The 18,209-nt window shown below is 40.7% G+C and overlaps 1 protein-coding gene across 2 annotated transcripts in view; it reads left to right on the top strand.

Annotated features, from left to right (window-relative positions):
* CA8 (carbonic anhydrase 8) overlaps positions 1-18,209 on the top strand; it is a 203,144-nt gene that overhangs the window by 71,913 nt on the left and 113,022 nt on the right. For both annotated transcript variants that reach the window (XM_023545700.2, XM_003408321.4), the window contains exons 5-8: positions 3,097-3,159; positions 5,519-5,567; positions 6,949-7,061; positions 16,375-16,543. In XM_023545700.2, coding sequence (XP_023401468.1) covers positions 3,097-3,159; positions 5,519-5,567; positions 6,949-7,061; positions 16,375-16,509 — 360 coding nt within the window. In that variant the 3' untranslated portion in view covers positions 16,510-16,543. The remainder of the gene's footprint in view (positions 1-3,096; positions 3,160-5,518; positions 5,568-6,948; positions 7,062-16,374; positions 16,544-18,209) is intronic.

The raw sequence follows: 18,209 nt of genomic DNA, 5'->3' as shown, positions 1-18,209 counted from the left end.
TAGGCAGTGGAGGAGTCACCACACAGATGTTTATGTCCTCCAGGGTTGATGGCAATGGGGAGGTGACCAGCAGGTCAGCAAGGGACAGGTAGGGCCTCAGATATTAAGGGCCTCAGAGGAGGATGGCCTTCTGCATGTGGGTCAAAGGTAATAGCAGACCATTGGCCATGCTTTTAGGTCCTTATCCATGCACAGCCTCCACTTGGTGGGCCTGAAAGACCTTTAGCCTTGGGCAGACCTCATGGGGTTCATAGGAGACAAGGAGGTGGTGGGAGAGCTTTTCAAAGATGCCAAGTCATCCTGCTCCAGAGGACACAGTGAAGACTCAGGGAAGGGGGCCTACCAGTGGGACACTAAGTGAGGAAAAAGTACAAGATAGTGCAGGGATGCTGTTTTGGGTGCATAGTGCTGCCCTAACAAAAATACAAGTGGGTGGCTTTCAAGAACAGGAATTGATTTTCTCACAGTGTTGGAAGCTAGGAGTCCAAGGCAAGGCATCAGCTGTAGGGGCCGGTTCTTGCTTGTCAGTAACCCTAGGAGTTCTTGGCATTCCTTATCTTTCTTTGCCATCTGTCTTCCCCGTGTGCGTGTGTCTGTGCCTGTGCCTGTTCTTTTTATAAGCTACCATTTGGAAGTGATCAGGTTTAGGACTCACCCTATGCTGGTATGACCTCATTAACAGAATAAAAGAAAACCCCTATTTCCAAACAGGGACATATCTACAAATGCAAAGATTAGAGCATCAACATAACTTTTTGAGGAAAAATGACCAGGGAGGTGTGCATTTTGGGTCATGGCGAAGGATGGCAAAGATGAGCGATAAGAAATTAATTGGGCCTCAGGTTCCCAGTGGAGTTTTGGCACCAGGGTGCTTTGTTACCTGAATTACTTCAAGACTGTAGGGGCTGAGGTGTGCGAGTTATCATGTCTACTTGTTTTTTCGTGGTTGTAACTTCTTCATACAAAAATTGGGCAAATAAGGAAAAGAAAGAGATGGACCAATAGCTGGAGTTTGTTGCAGGATATGGAAAAAGTTTTTCCTCACAAAATAAAGGAGAACGAGAGAGTCTTTATACATAGAAGAAACCAGTAATAGCTAACAGCAATAGTTAATATGTGCTACTCTATGTAAGTAGAGTCCCTGGGTGGTGCAAACAGTTAACATGCTTGACTGCTAACTGAAACATTGGTGCCCAGAGGTACCTCAGAAGAAAACCTTGGTGATCTGTTTCTGAAAAATCAGCCATTGAAAACCCTGTGGAGCACAGTTCTTCTCTAACATAGATGGGGTCTCCGTGAATTGGAGTCACCTCCACAATGACTGACAACTCTACGTAAATACTGTATTTGATGCTGTAGGGTGTTCAGGTTAAGAATAAAACAAACCCAAAATGGAACCAGTTGCCATAGAGTCCATTCCAGCTCATGGTGACACCATGCGTTACAGAGTAGAACTGTTCCATAGGGTGTTCTTGGCTACAATCTTTACAGAGGCAGATTGCCAGACCTTTCGTCCATGGTGCTGCTGGGTAGATTCAAACTGCCAACTGCCAGGTTAGTAGTCCAGTGAAAACTGTGCCTCCTGGAGACTTAAAAATTATAATAGACAACAATAATTGAACCTAGATGCACCAGGCCCTGTCCTAAGTGCTTTGTTTGATTTAGTCTTATCTTCAGCTCTATCAGGTAGTCACTTTTATCATTGTCACTATATAGATGAGGAAGCTGAAGGGCATAGAGGTGAAGTAAACTCGCTCAAGGCTAAGAATTGGGTAAAAGTCAGAATCAGAACCCAGGCAGTCCGGTGCAGATGGCCTTGCAGCGTTCAGACGTGAACTGTTTTTGTCAAAGAGGTTATGATCTGTCAGGAGCTGCATGAAATAGTAGGCCACATGCAGTAGATGTCAGCATCCAAATGCTACGTCGTGGTTAAGCCATTAGAACTAAGAAACCCATTTCCGCTGGAGATGGGGGAAGGCTTCTGCCTGAAGGTCCTGGCTTTTGAACTCACCAGCTCAATTGCCTAAGATGTCTTGCTTCTTTTCTTTCTTTTTTTTTGAATTTCAGAGAATTCGTTTTCTCTAAAGAGCTTATCTCAGGAATTGCAAACCCTTGGAAAATAGTTAAATTCTTGATTACTTTGAACTGATGGGCCTGTCTTAGATTGTGTAAGTTTCTTGTGTATTTTCTTTGATGCCTTTTTGCTTAGCACATTTCACAGCTGGTTAACACTGAGGGAGACAGAGAGTGAGAACAACACGTTGACAGCTACTCTGGCTCCTTTTAGGTCAGTCTCCAAAAATGGAAGTGAGAGGGAAAAAGCTAACGATGACGAGGATTGCTCATCGGGGGTTTTGAGTTCTCTCTGCTGTTTATCTCTTCTGCTATCCTGGAATCATTGAATGTTGGTTAGAATGTGGAAATCAGATTGCACTTTCAGATTTTAAAGTTCAAATCAAGAAAGAATTCTTAATATCAGGCTTTTAAAAAAAATTCTCAAATTTCTTTGGAGCATTTTACACGTTAAAAATATGTAGTGTTTTTAAAGTAGAAGCCTGTGAAAAGCATGTTCTTATTTATCTGAACATGAAAAGGTATTTAGAGGGCTATGTCCAGTGGGGCTCAAGAAATGCTGTCCTGATTTGGGTGACTTTAACATATGAAAGCACATACCCTTTTTTCTGAGTTAATAAAAATTTTTCAGTGTTAGTCAAATCTTTATAACACTGATCTAGAAAATGCCAAAGGTAAAAATGGTTTGGACATGTACTGAATACTTTTAATTAAAAAAAGTCTCTGACAGTTTTATATCATGGTGTTTTATTGATCCATCAGTACAGGAGTTAAGACCTATGCATAGCAAGATGAGTTTAGAACGGATTCTTGGATGTTACATATGTAATATTTTACATATTAGTTTCTGTTACAACCTTCAGTAACTTTAGAAGATGTTAACCTGGTTGTTAATAAAAAGTCCATTTAATTATTTCTCAAGAAGGACTGTCAGGTGAACTGGAGCCTTGCTTTGTTAGTAACTTTGCGTAAAAACTAAGGAGTTAAAAATTTTGCGGTTGTGGTTTGTGCTTTATATTTCAGATAGGAAAAGAACATGTAGGTCTGAAGGCTGTGACTGAAATTCTCCAGGATATTCAGTATAAGGTAAGCCACTGTTTAAAAGAAAATAAAAATATTGGTTGTGTCAGAGGTCCCCAAGACCATTCTCAGACTCAATGATTAGCTAGAAGGACTCACAGGACTCAGAAAAGCTGTTAAACTCATGATCACAGCTTATTACAATGAGAAAATACAGATCAAAATCGGTAAAGGGAAAAGACACATGAGCAGAAGGCCAGGAGAAACCGGGTGTAAACTTCCAGGCGTGCCCCTTCCAGTGGAGTTGCACGGGAACATGCTTAGTCCCCCCAGTAATGATGTGTGACGACTTGTGCGAGGCCTTACCAACCAGGGAAACTCACCCGAGCTTGGTCCAGGGTTTTTATTGGTGATCAATTGTGTCCTGAATCCCACGTGAGTGATTGTAGTTACTCAGAATCCAGCCAGCCCACCAAGAGTTGAAACAAGTGTTAGAGATAATCATATTGTCAGGATAAATCTATCTAGTCAGACTGGTTCAGGCATACAAAAACATTCTTATCAGACAGAATATTCCAAGGGCTCGGAGATCATCCTCCAGTCCTGGAGACAAGTCTGTCTTTGGAAAGTTTCAGAGTTTGAGCAACTTAAGCCTTCTGAGGTAACTCATTGCTTCCCATTGATACAGGAAAGTTATATAAGTGAAACAAAGAAAAACTGTGGGATCCATATTTCAATCACATATATATGTATGTATATATAGAGAGAGCTGTGGCAGTACAATAGTTAAGAGCTTGGCTGCTAACCAGAAGGTTGGCAGTTTGAATCCACCAGCCACTGTTTGGAAACTCTGTGGGGCAGTTCTGTTCTCTTCTATAGGGTCACTGTGAGTCGCAATTGACTATAGCAATGAGTTTTGTCTTTTGTGGTTTATATATATATATAAAACAAGTACCCAGAAGCCTAAGATAACAGGCCAGAGAAGGTGATTTCAATCAGTATGACCCTGTAGTGACATGGCCCAGCATCAGTGGGAGGCCCAGTTCAGGTATAAACAGCTCCTTTAATCTCACACTGAGTCAGTTGAACCTGAGTAGCCTCGGAAGGATTAATTTAATCCTGTGTGGCTGTTGGAGATACAACACAGGCGCTGAACTTGCTTGACAGAAGGGGATCCAAGGACCCAAAGCCAATTCTGAGATCAGTGTGGGAACTGGAGCCTGCTTTGCTGTTCACGGGCAAGAGCCCAGGGCATCTTGGGCCAGGCAAGAACCTCCACTGAGAATCTCCACAGTGGGCTTAGACGGAACCCAGCCACCGTGGGAAGCCCCGCACTAGTCAAAAGAAGCTGCAAAAAAGGAGACAAGGGCACATTTTGATTGACTTTTGTCTGGTAGACACGGGCTGAGAAAATTCCCTATATTTCTTCAGCTGATAAGACATCAGTTATTATGGGAAAAGTAAGCTGGATTCTTTAATGTGTAAAATAGTGCCTGGAAGTAAGGAAGAGATGGAGTTCATGTGATAATTTTCCTTATTGCATCTGCACATTTAGAGTAATCCTATAGGAGACAGCCCGCTTCAATGACAGGTCTGTCTGCCTGTAAGTCCTGAGAAATTTAAGTTACACTCTTTTCGGTAGTGATCCTAAAGGTCAATTGTTGAAAAATGGTACAACTTTTCCTTGGAATTTAAATTGACCTTTTATAAAAGTTGATTGGAGTTGAATATATACACCCTGGTGTTAGATACCACTCCCTGGATGAGGAGCATAGAATAGATGCTAGAGCTGAATTATGCAGTCCAAACGGGAAAAAGCGAGACGTTGAGAGCCAGGTTGTAATTCCAGGTAGATGAGAAGCTGAGAATCAGGCCGAGGAAAGTCATTTCAGAAGAATTCTGAGCCAGGGCTAGGGTTTTTTATACCGAGGCCCAAGTCTTAAGTATGGAAGGGCTAGGGGCAGATAAAGTAGCTGACATGGGACAGATAGACACCGTTTGTCAGTTTCCCACCAAGAATTACAGTGGTAATCCATTTTCAGCAGCGGGGAGGGAAAAAAGGGCATAGACTTAAGGGCAAACCAAAAAAAAAAAAAAAAAAAACCCCAAACTGGTTGCCATTGAGTCGATTCTGACTCGTAGCAACCCTATAGGTCAGAGGAAAGCTGCCTCATAGGGTTTCCAAGGAGCAGCTGGTGGATTCTCACTGCCCGCCTTTTGGTTAACAGCCAAGCTCTAAACCACTTCGCCATCAGGGCAGGAGTATTTTATTAGAACCACCAGTGCCGCTCCAATAAGACAACAGATCTATGGGGATAGGATGATGCCATCCAGAAAAACCTTCAATCTAGACTTTTAGTCCTAATAAACTTTTTATCCTAGAAATTTTATGTTAACATGGGATAACTTTTTTTTTCTTCCTCAGGGGAAGACGAAGATAATACCCTGCTTTAATCCTAATACTTTATTACCAGGTAAGCATTCATCCGATGGCATAAGACAAATTTTGTCTGTGGATATAACCACATTGTTTTACTAAGGATATATATAGGTGTATGTTATCTGCTAGCAAAGTTTCTTTATAATTTAAATTTTCTGTGGCAGGTACAAGTTTCAGGTTGCTCTAAATATGGTAGTAAACCTTTTGAAATAGTAAACACTTTGCTCCTAGTTCTTTTAATCCATGAAGAACTTTCATAGGTTTATCACTTGTAAAAAATTGCTGCCTCTGTGTAAAGCACCAGCATAATAAAATAACCTTGATGTATTTCTAAGATTGGTCCTTGAAGTCCTTATAAATCTCTGCTGTGAAATATACTTTGTATCTAATTCTGTAAGGTTACTTCTTTGCAGTGGTGCTATTATTTGGATATTATTCTACTTGTTAATGTATTCCTCTGCAGGTAAGAATTCTGCATAAACTACTCAGAATATAATTTGAGTTACAGGTTGTTTTGTATAAAATTTTGGTCTTCTACATTCTTCCGCCTAAACTATGGGCTATTTCTTAGTGTTTCAAACAAAACAAAATAGGTCGACACATTGTATCTTAAACTTTCTAAATTTACTCTACAACAAACCAATTTTTTGCCATATTTCGACTATTTACACGTCATATCTAATCGTGAATTCTTCTAGTGTAGAGCTGACTGATTTTATGAACATGGTTTTATATACAAATATGATTTCATATCATAATATGATTTTAATAATTTGCTGGTGAAGAATGAACATAAAGGTAGTTAGAACAGAATGGTTTAAACACAGGCTTTGAAGCCAGATGGCGTGGGTTTGAATCCTGCCTCTGCTGATGATTAGCTGAGTGACTTCGGGCAAGTTACATAACCTTTCTGTGATTCCGTCTCTCTGTGTGAAAAGTGGTGCTAATAGTGGCAGCTATTCCATCGGCTCGCTGTGATGGTTAAACGAATTAATATAAACTGCTCAGAACAGTACCTGGCATGTGGTAAGCATTTAATAAAGAGTATGTTACCACTGCTAGGTGCGAATCAGGTAAATCCTCTAAGAAAGGTAGAAAATAATATGGATACACTTTTGCTGATGTAACTAGATATATTTATCATGCCCATCCACCCATCCTGCCGTGTTTAGCACGTTAGTAATTCACTGATAGAAACCACTGTAGTTAATAGAAAAAGGATTCATCGTGTTTTTCACTGATGACATGATAAGATGATTAGTTTAAGAAGACACATGTGAGGCCTAAGCTTACAAATGACATCAGTCTGAGTAGTACAATTTTGACAGTTTGTAGTTTGGAAAATTATTATTGGAATTTTCAAGGTAATTATTAATTACCTTGCCTTTTGGTGACACGTCCCCCTTGATTTTCAGACCCTCTGCTGCGAGATTACTGGGTGTATGAAGGTTCTCTTACTATCCCACCTTGCAGTGAAGGTGTGACCTGGATATTATTCCGCTACCCTCTAACTATATCACAGCTACAGGTGAGTGCAGTACTTTAAACCTTTCACATTGCAGTTCTGAGTTAAAGGTTAACTATTGTTTCTATAAAAGAGAAATGGCTGTTTTCCGTTTTAGCTCCCTTTAGGTCCCTCGCATCTTTTCAAATGAATGTTAAATGTCTTGAGTCAGGAAAAGCAATTCAAAGATCAAGGATGAACAGAACCAGCTATCATTTATGATCTGTATTTTTTTAAAGCTAGTTTTATAGAGTAAACAAAAGCCACTGAAATAGTGAAACTTTCGATTAGTCCAGTTATTCCTTTATGTGGGTTTTCCCAGGTGTGGAGGGGAGAAAGGCCTTGGGAGAGAAGTGAGAATGCTGGTTATTTCTAGAAGTCATGCCTGGGCTTTGTAATAGCTTTTCCTTAGCGTGCACAGGGACATTCTGTATGCAGAGGGGTGAGGAAGCTGGAAAAGATGCCTGGGAAGTTATGGATTGTTCCCTGGCTCCACTTTGGTTACCTGGCTCCCACCCTGAGCTCTGCACAGGTGTCCCAGATGCTGCAGCACAGAGGGGCCAGACATCATCACCAGGACGTAGGCAGGTAAAACAGGAGGCAGCATCACTGTGTAGTATGTTCAAATAAATGATGAATTTGATATTACAGAAGAGGTGCTGTAAAATGTCTCCTGTCCTTTGAGGATTCACCTAAGGGATGTTTCCTGGTAGGCTGTACTTTCCCTGAGCGTTCCTGGGTGGTGCAAAGGGTTAACGTGCCTGACTGCTTACTGAAAGGTTGGGAGTTCTGGTCCACTCAGAGGCACCTCGAAAGACAGGCCTGATGATCTGCTTGTGAAAAATCAGCCATTAAAAACAGTGGAGCCCAGCTCTGCTCTGACACATGTGGGGTCACCATGAGTCAGACTCGATGGCAGCTGGATTGGTATGTTTCCCCTCCATGATCTGCATCAGAGGCTTGGGCAGTACTCTAAAATAGACCAAGTTTTCTTCAGAAAGTTTTTATAAATTTCTTCAATATCCACCCTCATTTCTTGAAGAAACTCAAGTGTACTAACTGCTCAGCAAAGCCTCTTTTTCTTTGTCCTTGAGTCTTTAAAATTCTTCTTTCAACCTTTAAGAGCTTCTGTTTAATTTTGTTTTTCTAGGAATTAATTTAAAACATTCCTCAGTCTCCATACCTTTCATTATTTTACAAACTCTGATCACACCACCTTCAGGTCTTCATGTTTTTCATATGATGAACCCTAATTCTTTTATTCATTCATTCATCTATTCTTACAAGAAGTTATGCTTGAGAGCCAGGGCGGCCCAGAAGATGCAGAGATTGAAAACATTTCACCTTAGAGTTGGGGAGGCAGGCAAGGATACAGACAGTCACACTACATCGTGGTCAGTAAGGTGTTCCAGAAGCATAAAGAACCCAACCCAGATTGGGCAGTCCAGGGAATAATTCCTGGAAAATATTAGAAGTTAATTTGGTGAAGGAGAAGGAAGAAGTTAGAAATTTGAGTCTAAAGTTGAAAAGAAGTTTGGAATAAATGATACATACATTTGGGATTTAACAGCAAAACATGGTAGCTGCAATAATAGATAATCCTCAAAATACTGGTGAGTTAGAGTCGAAAGTTCTTTCTCACATAGAATCCAGCATAGGCGTTCCTGATTTGTGGTGTAGGCCCCTCTCTGCGTGGCCGCTCTGGGAAGCAGATTGTGAGAAGCTCTGCAGTTGTCAGCATATTGCTTTCAGGAATGCCCTGTGTTTGGGCATGTAGCCAGCCAAGAGTGGACAAGCATGAAGGATCACAGGAGGAGTTTTTTAAGGGCCAGCCCTAGAAATGGTGAATACCACTTAGACTTCCTTTCTCTTGGCTGGAACTCAGCCCCAAGGGCATACCTCAATTAGAGAGGCTGAAAGTGCGCTGGCTTCATGCCCAAGAAGAAGACAAAATGGATTAGATGATCAGATCACCTGGCTATGGTGACCACCGGAACTCAATGTGAGGAGTGCAGGGTAGTCCAACTGAGCCTAGTCTCACTGTATGGGGCAGGAGATGGTGCCGTAGAGCCACTGAGAAGGACTTGTCCAAGGGGCTTGAGAGCCAAGGGAAGTGTCCTGGGATCCAGTATAGGAGAGAGGGTTTTCTCAATGAGGAGGAGGGAGCTGATAGTACCCAGTGCATGCCTCCCACCTAACCATGAAATAACTACTGTAGACACGTGACCCAGATGCCACTGCTTAACCTCCATCTTTCATTCTGAACTACTGGGCATCATATGCCTTAAATTATGGACCTTACCTTGCTCTTGATTCTTTTGGATCAGGGTCGAAAAATATTGGATTTAGACACAAGAAGTCGTCTCTCACTTGGAAATGGAGTAGAAGAAGCTGAGGGTCTGTAGTCACATTTGTTTAGCATTACTTTTGTTCAATGGTAATTTTCTAAAAATAAAAAATTTAGTGTAATATAAAATTTTTTCTCCGTAAACACAATAAATTTCAATATATTGAAAGTCAAGTAAGAATGAACATTTTTGAGCCACAAAAAAGAAAATTCTCAATTCCACTTAGAATTGCATTAAAGATTCCCTTGCTGGCACGGCACTGGGAATGCTGATGTTGAATTATATCGTATGTGTTACCTGAAGTTCTGTAGACGTGAGATGTAACCTTTTTTGCTACCATGTTGTCCAGTGTGCTATGTTAAGATCTAGAGATAGATTACTATACCATTGGGTCTTGCAGACTTCAAAGGAAACCTAAACTTGTATGATCTTTCTAAGTAAGACCAGTGATAAAGTCTAACTCTCTCATGCTTTTCTATTGGGAAAGAAACCATATCTTCATAAAGGGGAGCCATGGCCAAAGAAAAGTATATTGAAAAGAATAATCTCAACTGCCCTTGAAAAGAGATGCCTTTCCAATTAGCTGTAACCTTTCAAGAAAAAAGATTAAGATGCTGTTAGCACATAGCTCTGTTGCAACATCTGTTCCGAGGGCAGCAGTGTTAAAATGTACACACGCACAGAAACATGCACATATCATCAGGTATATTAAAATGCAGTTTAGAGTGACTTAGGAAAGAACTACAATCTTAGAAGAGTGTCAGCCCGTCCGTCCTTTCCCCGAATGCCCCACTTGGTACGCTTGTGTAATTTCAGAGAAGGCAGAGCAGAAGCAGAGAAGGCCCAGAAAGGGCAGTAAATACGAGAAGAACTGCAGGTTGGTCCAGAATCTGGACCAAGGAAAATTGAGAAGCCTCCTATTATTTCATTTAAAGGTGATGTCTTAGTTGTCTAGTGCTGCTGTAACAGAAATACAGGTGGGTGCTTTAACAAACAAATCTATTTTCTCACCGTTTAGGAGGCTGGAAGTCCAGATTCAGAATGCTGACTCTAGGGGAAGGCTTCCTCTCTCTGTCGGCTCTGGGGGAATGTGCTTGTCTCTTTGAGCTTCTGTTCATGGTGATCTTCACGTGGCTTGGCATCTCTCTTCCCCTGTCTCTGCTACTTTCGATTGCTTGGTTAATCTCTTTTATATCTCAAAAGAGATTGACTTAGCACACATGCTACACTAATCCTGTCTCATTAACATAACAAGACAACCCATTCCAAAATGGGATTATAGCCACAGGCATAGAGTTTAGGATTTACAACACATACTTTGGGGGGACACAATTCAGTCCACAACAAGGGAGCAGAGAAGGAGGGATGATTGATAGTAAAAGAACAAAAGGAATAGAGAAGGACAGGTAGAGTCCCTACATACGTGATTATATAGAGAAATGTAAAACTTTAAATTGAGTCGAAGAAAAAATTTCCCTCCTACATCGTAGGGTTAATTTACGTAATTGCAGCTGCTGGTGTCGTTCCGGAAACAACTGGTGTCTTGAAATGCATCATCTGCCACTGCTAACAGTGTCTGCACTGGCAACATCAGCAAGAAGTTCTAAATCATGGTGCTTTTCTATAAAACGTCTAAGTCATAATGCTTGATTCAAGGAGGAGTAGTTTTTGGCTGAGATGTAGTGTTGACAAGCCCGCTGAGGAGCAGTTACATCTTCATGGGAACTGATAAAACATGGAACTGGAAGTCTCTGCTTATTTAATTTCTCATATTAATCCTGGCTAGCATACCATGTAACAACAACAAAAACAACAAAACCAAACCCATTGCCATCAAGTTGATTCTGACTCGTCCCATATCTAGGGAAGGAAAAAAGAAATGAGATGGATTAGTTGATCTGTACAGGATTTGAATAAGTGTAGTTTTCTCTATTTTTTAAATCATCTATAACCATTAAATAACTTTTAGTAAAACAATAGGCTAAGCATTAGAAAGCTGAAGTAAAAAAAAATTTTTTTTTTCAGCTAGATTGTTGCGTGTTTCGAAATCAGAGTCCAAGGACAGAAATAAAAATACCAAATTTCCTCAAATTTGGCAACATAAGTTGTAAGACACATCCCAGTTCCAGAGACATAAAAATTTGAACATAGAATTGACAAAATATGATACTGTGATGGTATAATGGTACATGTACAAATATGTGTGTGTATATGTAAATACACACACACACAGAAATAGGTTGGTCATTAAGTTTTACTCTCCTTTCTTGCCTTTTTTCCTCCTCTCTCGTTTTTCTGTACTTTTTTTTACTTTTCTATTTCTCATTTATACACTTTCTCAAATTAAATGCGTTTATCATTGTCTTTTCTTTTCTCTTTCAACTTAAAGTAACATTAGAGAAACAAAGGAATAACAATGTGTCTTATTGTTTTTCACCTGTATAACCTAGATACATAGGTTAGAACTTTGAAAACCACTTTTTAATTTTCTTTCCATCTCAGCCTAATCTCCTCTTCATCCTTCCCGTTCCATATTTCCTGTAGGTTGAAAAAGTGGAGCTCTTCGTAGACTGGACAGGTGGAGTTAGGGCGCCTGACCCGAGACAGCTGAGGAAGCCCGCCGATGTTCAGGGCTTAGTAGCAGGCATTTCTTGTCCTTGTGCTCAGGATGGGCTTTGGGGTGGCACGAACGGCCTGCAGTCGACTACCAACGTAACGGTTGACCGTTTGAACTGACCCAGCAGTACTGCAGAAGAAAAGCCTGGCGATCTGTTTCCGTAAAGATTACAGGCAAGAAAACCCTTTGGAGCAGTTCTACTCTGTAACACATGGAGCCGTCACGAGTCAGAATTGGCTCTACAGCAACAGGTTTGGTGTTTTTTGGTTTATGCTAAAGATCAACTTGCTGCGGAGCCACATCATGGTCATGTTTGGAAGTTATTTCCAACGCTTTGGAACACTTCTTATTAATTTTTTTCAATATCTTTGGTTCTCAAACTTGAGAGTGCATCAGAATCTTCTGGAGGGCTTGTTAAAGCACAGATTTCTGCATCTCACCCCACAGTTTCTGATTGAGTAGGTCCGGGGTGAGGACTGATGATTTTCATTTTTATTATGGGTAACACACTTTGAAAATCGCTGTTTTATAGCTAGGCAGCTCTGGGGGCACAGTGGTTAAGCACTTGGCTGCTAACTGAAAGCTCAGTGGTTCGAATCTACCAGCTGCTCCACAGGATAAAGATGTAGCAGTTTGCCTCCATAAAGATTTATTGTCTCACAGTTCTGGAGGTCAGTAGTCTGAAATCAGAGTTTCGGCCATGTTGATTCCCTCTGAGCGCTCTGACAGAGAACCTGTTCCACTCCCCTCTCCTAGATTCTGGTGAAGGCTGGCGATCCTTGGTGTTCCTTGGGCTGCACATGCATAACTCCAGTCTCTAACTCTGTCTTCCCAGGCCTTCTTCCCTCTGTGTGTCTCTGTCTGTCTCTTCTCTTCTTTAAGGACAACACTCACTGGATTCGGACCACCCTACCCTGGTATCACTTCACGCTAACCTAACTGATAGCCCCTTCAAAGACCCTGTTTCCAAACAAGGTCATGTTCATAGGTACCAGGGGTTAGAACTTCAACATTTTTTTTTTTTTTTTTGGAGATGCGTTTCAATCCATAACAGATAGAAAGTTTGATAACAGGGTAGAAGAAAATGAAACAAACAAATGAGAACAAGGCTGCAGTACATGAAAGGTTCGTAGAGTACATAAAGCACAGTACGTGCAGTGCACACATATATGGATAGACTATGTAAGTACTGTTGGCCTTTGATTCTTTTATTTCACTAGCCCCATAAGGCATTATATTACTTTAACTCATGTATTTTCATTGATGATAAAAGAAAATAATATGAGAACACCGACTGTTGTGTATTTTTCTCTTTTGACGTTATGGCACATGGACTATAATCAAAATCAGTCTCTTGGAGGACATGCATAGGGACTTGGAAACTCAGGTCCTAAAATCAATTAGCACTAAACTATAAATCCTGGAAATTAGCTCTTGAAAGCACTCAGACAAAAAGCTGTCTTAAAGCTGAACTTTTAGTAGATATGCAGAACTGTGAGTCAGTGAAGGTTGGTGTAAACACCTTAGACCGATTGGAGTGCCGTCCCGGTCCAGAGAACAGTGCTGTCAGCTCTGTCTCCTTCAGAAGAGGGGAATGTCTCACTGAAGTACTGGATCTTTGTTCTTTCTTTAAAAAATAAATGAAAAACACAGCCCACAGTAGGTAGAGTAGCACTAGAAGTCGACGGAACATATATACAGATGTGTATGACCATGATGGTCTTGTACTGCCCAACATTTGGATTTGTTGGAGGCTCTCATCCTGAAATATTCTCATTTATCACCATCTCTCCATTCAGTGTGTGGTAGCTAGAACCGGGCGCTCTCAGTGTGTGCTTGAAACCATTCGAAGTGACTAAAGGGTTTTGTGGGGCGGTTGCTTCAGAAAAATCAGCATTTCAGAAAGACACACATTTCCCTCAATCTCTGTTGATGTTTGAAGTCTTCAAAGTGTTGCTATGATCAGAGAAAAATATTTCTTGTGAAATAGATTTCTCTCAGAGTACAGTAATTAGAGACCATCTAGCTGTTGATTTAGGTTATCTCTTCTGGAAGAAGCTGTTTTCACAGAGGATTCAAGCCTGGGCCTTAACAATTCATCTTCAGTTCAGAATATGTAAATATAAAATTAACTTACCTTTAAAAAAAACTTCAAAGTCAATAAAAAATGGAACATTTCTTAGGCTGTACTTAGACAGTAAAGTTTCTAGCTCTCGTTGCTCATTAGCGGTTCTGTCCGTGGTTAATAGACTCTGGTTGCAGCTGTCACATCTGATCCCATATCAAGTGTATGCCAGGAAAGATGATTGCATATTGTCTTATTCCTTCCAGTCCACTTTTTGCATATAAAGTTGTAGATGCATTGTGATCTCAATATGCTAATGTTTTGGTTTGACCTCAAAAGAAGTTGTGTAATTTTATTATTATTGAGAGTGCTAGTATTTATTGGTCAGTTCCTATGTGTATTGTACTGAGTGATTTTCGTGAGTGACCTTATTTACTCCTGCACCGTCCTTGTGAAGACTGTTGATATCATCTCCATTGTCCTGATGTGGAAACTGGGGCTTGAGGAGGTGAAGTAAATTTTGTCATTTGGGTCTTGGTGGCAGAGCCAGGACTACAACTGTGGTCTTCTGATGCACAGCCTACTGCCTTAACCATCATATTCTTTTTGAAAAGACATAAGGTTCTCGGAGGGATCAGTTTCTTTTTAGAGAAAACTTTAGGACTAAGTATATTCAACAAATAATTTCAGGGGTTCTCATGCAAACTAAGCTCTAGAAATTTTTCAGATGCAACAGGCAATAGGAACTGCCTATATATCCTCTGAAAGGCTAAGAAAGTCTGCTGAAAACCAGGACATAGATTAAACAGCTAATTGCTTATCTGACTGGTTGTTCAATGTAAATTACAGAATGTAAGGATTATAAGAAAACAGGGCAGTCACAGTTGGGCCAGACTTAACCCATTCAAGGAAGCCAAACAGTTGTTTGGAGACATGGAAAAGTAAAGCATCAGAAGTCTGATTTCTAACATACGTTCTAATTTAACAAGCCATTTTACTTCTCTGCACTTCCATGTTCAGTAGGTAGACGAGTAGATTGAATTAGAATCTTGTGGGTCTTAACTTTTTTGCAGTCAGGGAACTTCTCCTCAGGAAAATGCACATATGTATGGACATGCAAAATTTTTCACATAATTCAGGGATTTCATGGGTCCCCAAAAGTCTCTAGAGGTTTCTAGACTTTTATTGGAACCCTTGAATTCACTGATGTCTTCTGTTTCCTTTTACTTTAACGAAGAATGGCAGAATGCTGACTGCCTTATGGAGGACCTTTGTAGACATAGTGTTGTGATACACAGCATGGCGAGCTTTTGGTGGATTCACACTGTTCGAGTTATATTTGCTCAGCATCCTGGGTCGTAGGCAATACTGATTTGACTAGAATTTACAAAGAAGTGGTGCGGAGTTGAGAGAAATGCAGATGGACTTGGAATTGTCAGACCTCTCTCTAAGCCTCAGTTGCCTCTTCTGTGTAAGGAATGAAGAATGCCTGCATCGTATGGCAATATGGCGTTTGAATAAAGTAACAGAGCGGGCACTCTGTAGGTAAATAAACTAATAGATGTGCGTGCTTGCTTGTTGCTTGACTGCTTCTCAGAGAACCATGTCTGGAAGGTTATGGGTTCTTGGGAGGCTCAGGACAGACGAGTCAGAGGAACTGCAGAGTGCCTGAGATGACTAGGGTACCTCTTCTCATGTAACCGGGAAGCCACAGGGCCCTGAGAATGCACCTGAGAAAGAGAGATGAACTTAGAAATTGACTTCTCTAAGGGAGGAAGTTAGGCTCAAATATTTGGAAAATGGTGATGTTCTTTGGACCTGTGCTCTCCAAAAAGGTAGACTAGCAGCACAGAAAGCCTTTTGATGAAGGAAACTGTCGTCTAGGAAATCCAACATCTAATCATAGCGGAAATACAGCAATATCAGAATTCATTAATTAAAGATACACGTGCAGAGCATTTAAGAAAACATAATCATTTGTTTACTCTTTCTTATCATGGTACAGACAGGCATGAAAGTTTTCTGGGGAGGTGTAGATTGTTTTCCCCTTGACAACTCTGGCAGGTTTCTGTGGCCACCTGAGTTATCCGGAGACCTCGATAACTAGTGTTGTCTGTTCCTCTGGCAGGAGGTCTTGTCTAATGTCTTTGGTCTGGAAAAATTGTGGTTTTCTCTTTTTTTTAAATGTAGTTTGAATTTTCTTTTTTAATTGTTGTACTTTTTGCACATTTCAAGTCATTTATGAAACTGCAGCTTTGTTGATGCCTGGTGAACGACTGATCTGCTTTGCTCTGTTTTTGTTGTCAGATAGAAGAGTTTCGAAGGCTGAGGACGCATGTGAAAGGCGCAGAGCTCGTGGAAGGCTGTGATGGGATTTTGGGAGACAACTTTCGGCCCACTCAGCCCCTTAGTGACAGAGTCATCAGAGCTGCCTTTCAGTAGCTGAAGAGACCAGGAACCAGTCCATCTTCATCTGGTAAGGAAAATGGGGCACACAGTTACGCAGCTCTGTCATGTCAGTGTTACCTTTTTGGTGATCATGATAATTTAGCAATAAAACAAGTACACTTCATTATGATAAAACTTAATGACATTCTTAAGCCCCATCAATTACAAGTCAGGTGGTTATTTTAATTTAATACAATGATGAAAAAGACTACAATCCTCATTTTTTCCCAACAGAGCAGCCTTTAATTCCAAGTTTCACTTTAATAATAATTGATACTGGCTTTCATAAGGAAAAGCACCCACCCTGAGGCAGAGACACGGTGGTGATGTGCAACCACCTCTTCAGCAATGTGCTGTTTGCACCCTTGAAGCTGCAGCACCCACATCTGATGACTGTGGAGCACAGATGAAGGAAATAGAGGAGAACGAGAGCCCACATATTGACCCTGATTGTCTAGTTTTCATCATTCTGTGTATTGAGGCAGGTGGGGGCACGTCTGGCATGAATTGTAATGCTTGTCCTATGGAAGCGCTCTTTTTTGATGGATCAGGTATTTTTTAATTTTCTGATGATGGTCTGTTACTTTATTGATTGAAATATAATCTATGCATTTTAATATATTGAATTCAATATATATATTCTTTACCTGCAAGGAACACACAAAGTGAAACATCACAAACATGGCAAAGATAAAGTATACATAAGTGACTGTAGACTGGACTATTTCTCTCCCTTGTAAATGGCCTAGAGTGCATAGGTCAGCTAGCCCAGTGTACACAGCTACAAATCACTGCTTCCCAGAGAGGAAAGCACATGTTGACATAGTTTTCTGGGTGAGCAAGACAGAGCTTTTATTGTCTAATGGACTGTTGTGAGTATGAACTCTCTGCCAGGCATGGTCCTGTGGACTGGGGATTCACAAATGGAAATCTTCAGCTCCAAGAAGCTCACAGTTCCATGAGGGAGGCAATTGACATAGGAATTTAAAAGGTGGTTCTTTTGTTCACGTTTCCCAAAATCCATTGTCATGCTTCACTTTAATTACTGTACTGTATGTACTCAATAAACCAAACCAAAAACCAAACCTGTTGCTATTGAGTTGATTCCAACTCATAGTGACCCTAAAGGACAGAGCAGAACTGCCCCATGGTGTATTCCAAGGAGCAGCTGGTGGATTCAAACTGCTGAACTTTGTCATTAGCAGCCGAGCTCTTAACTGCTGTTTTTTCTCTCTGTGAGTGTGTTTAGTGCTTCCAGCCTTTGTTCTCACAGCCCTTCCTGTCTGTTCTTCTGTCTTTTGAAACCCTAGTGCCCTAAAGGCCCAGCTCAAATGCCATTCTCACCAGGAATCTTCTGCTTCTCCCTTAAATTATACTTCCCTCTCACTTCACATTCTTTCTTCCATTTAGCTATTTATGTGTTTCTTATTTTCTCTGTTAGATATCACATTCTTTAAGGATTGGACAATATTTATTTTAATTTGAATCCATCATAGCACGTAACACTTCATGTTATGAATGTCTTTAGGCAAATACGTCGTATACCAGTCAACCTCTTTTCAATAGTTCATTCGTTTCTAAATTAGCCAGTGTAATTCACCTTCGTTTCGTCTAATTATGAGATGATGAAAGCCAGGCAAAGTCACCTTTCCAGGAATGAGAAGAAATTTTCAGTATCTTATGTATGCCAACAA

This window comes from Loxodonta africana, chromosome 14, assembly GCF_030014295.1.
Source record: "Loxodonta africana isolate mLoxAfr1 chromosome 14, mLoxAfr1.hap2, whole genome shotgun sequence".
NCBI classification, from domain to species: Eukaryota; Metazoa; Chordata; class Mammalia; order Proboscidea; family Elephantidae; genus Loxodonta; species Loxodonta africana.
The sequence above is the reverse complement of the archived record's forward strand: the minus strand, read 5'-3'. Positions and strand labels throughout refer to the sequence as shown.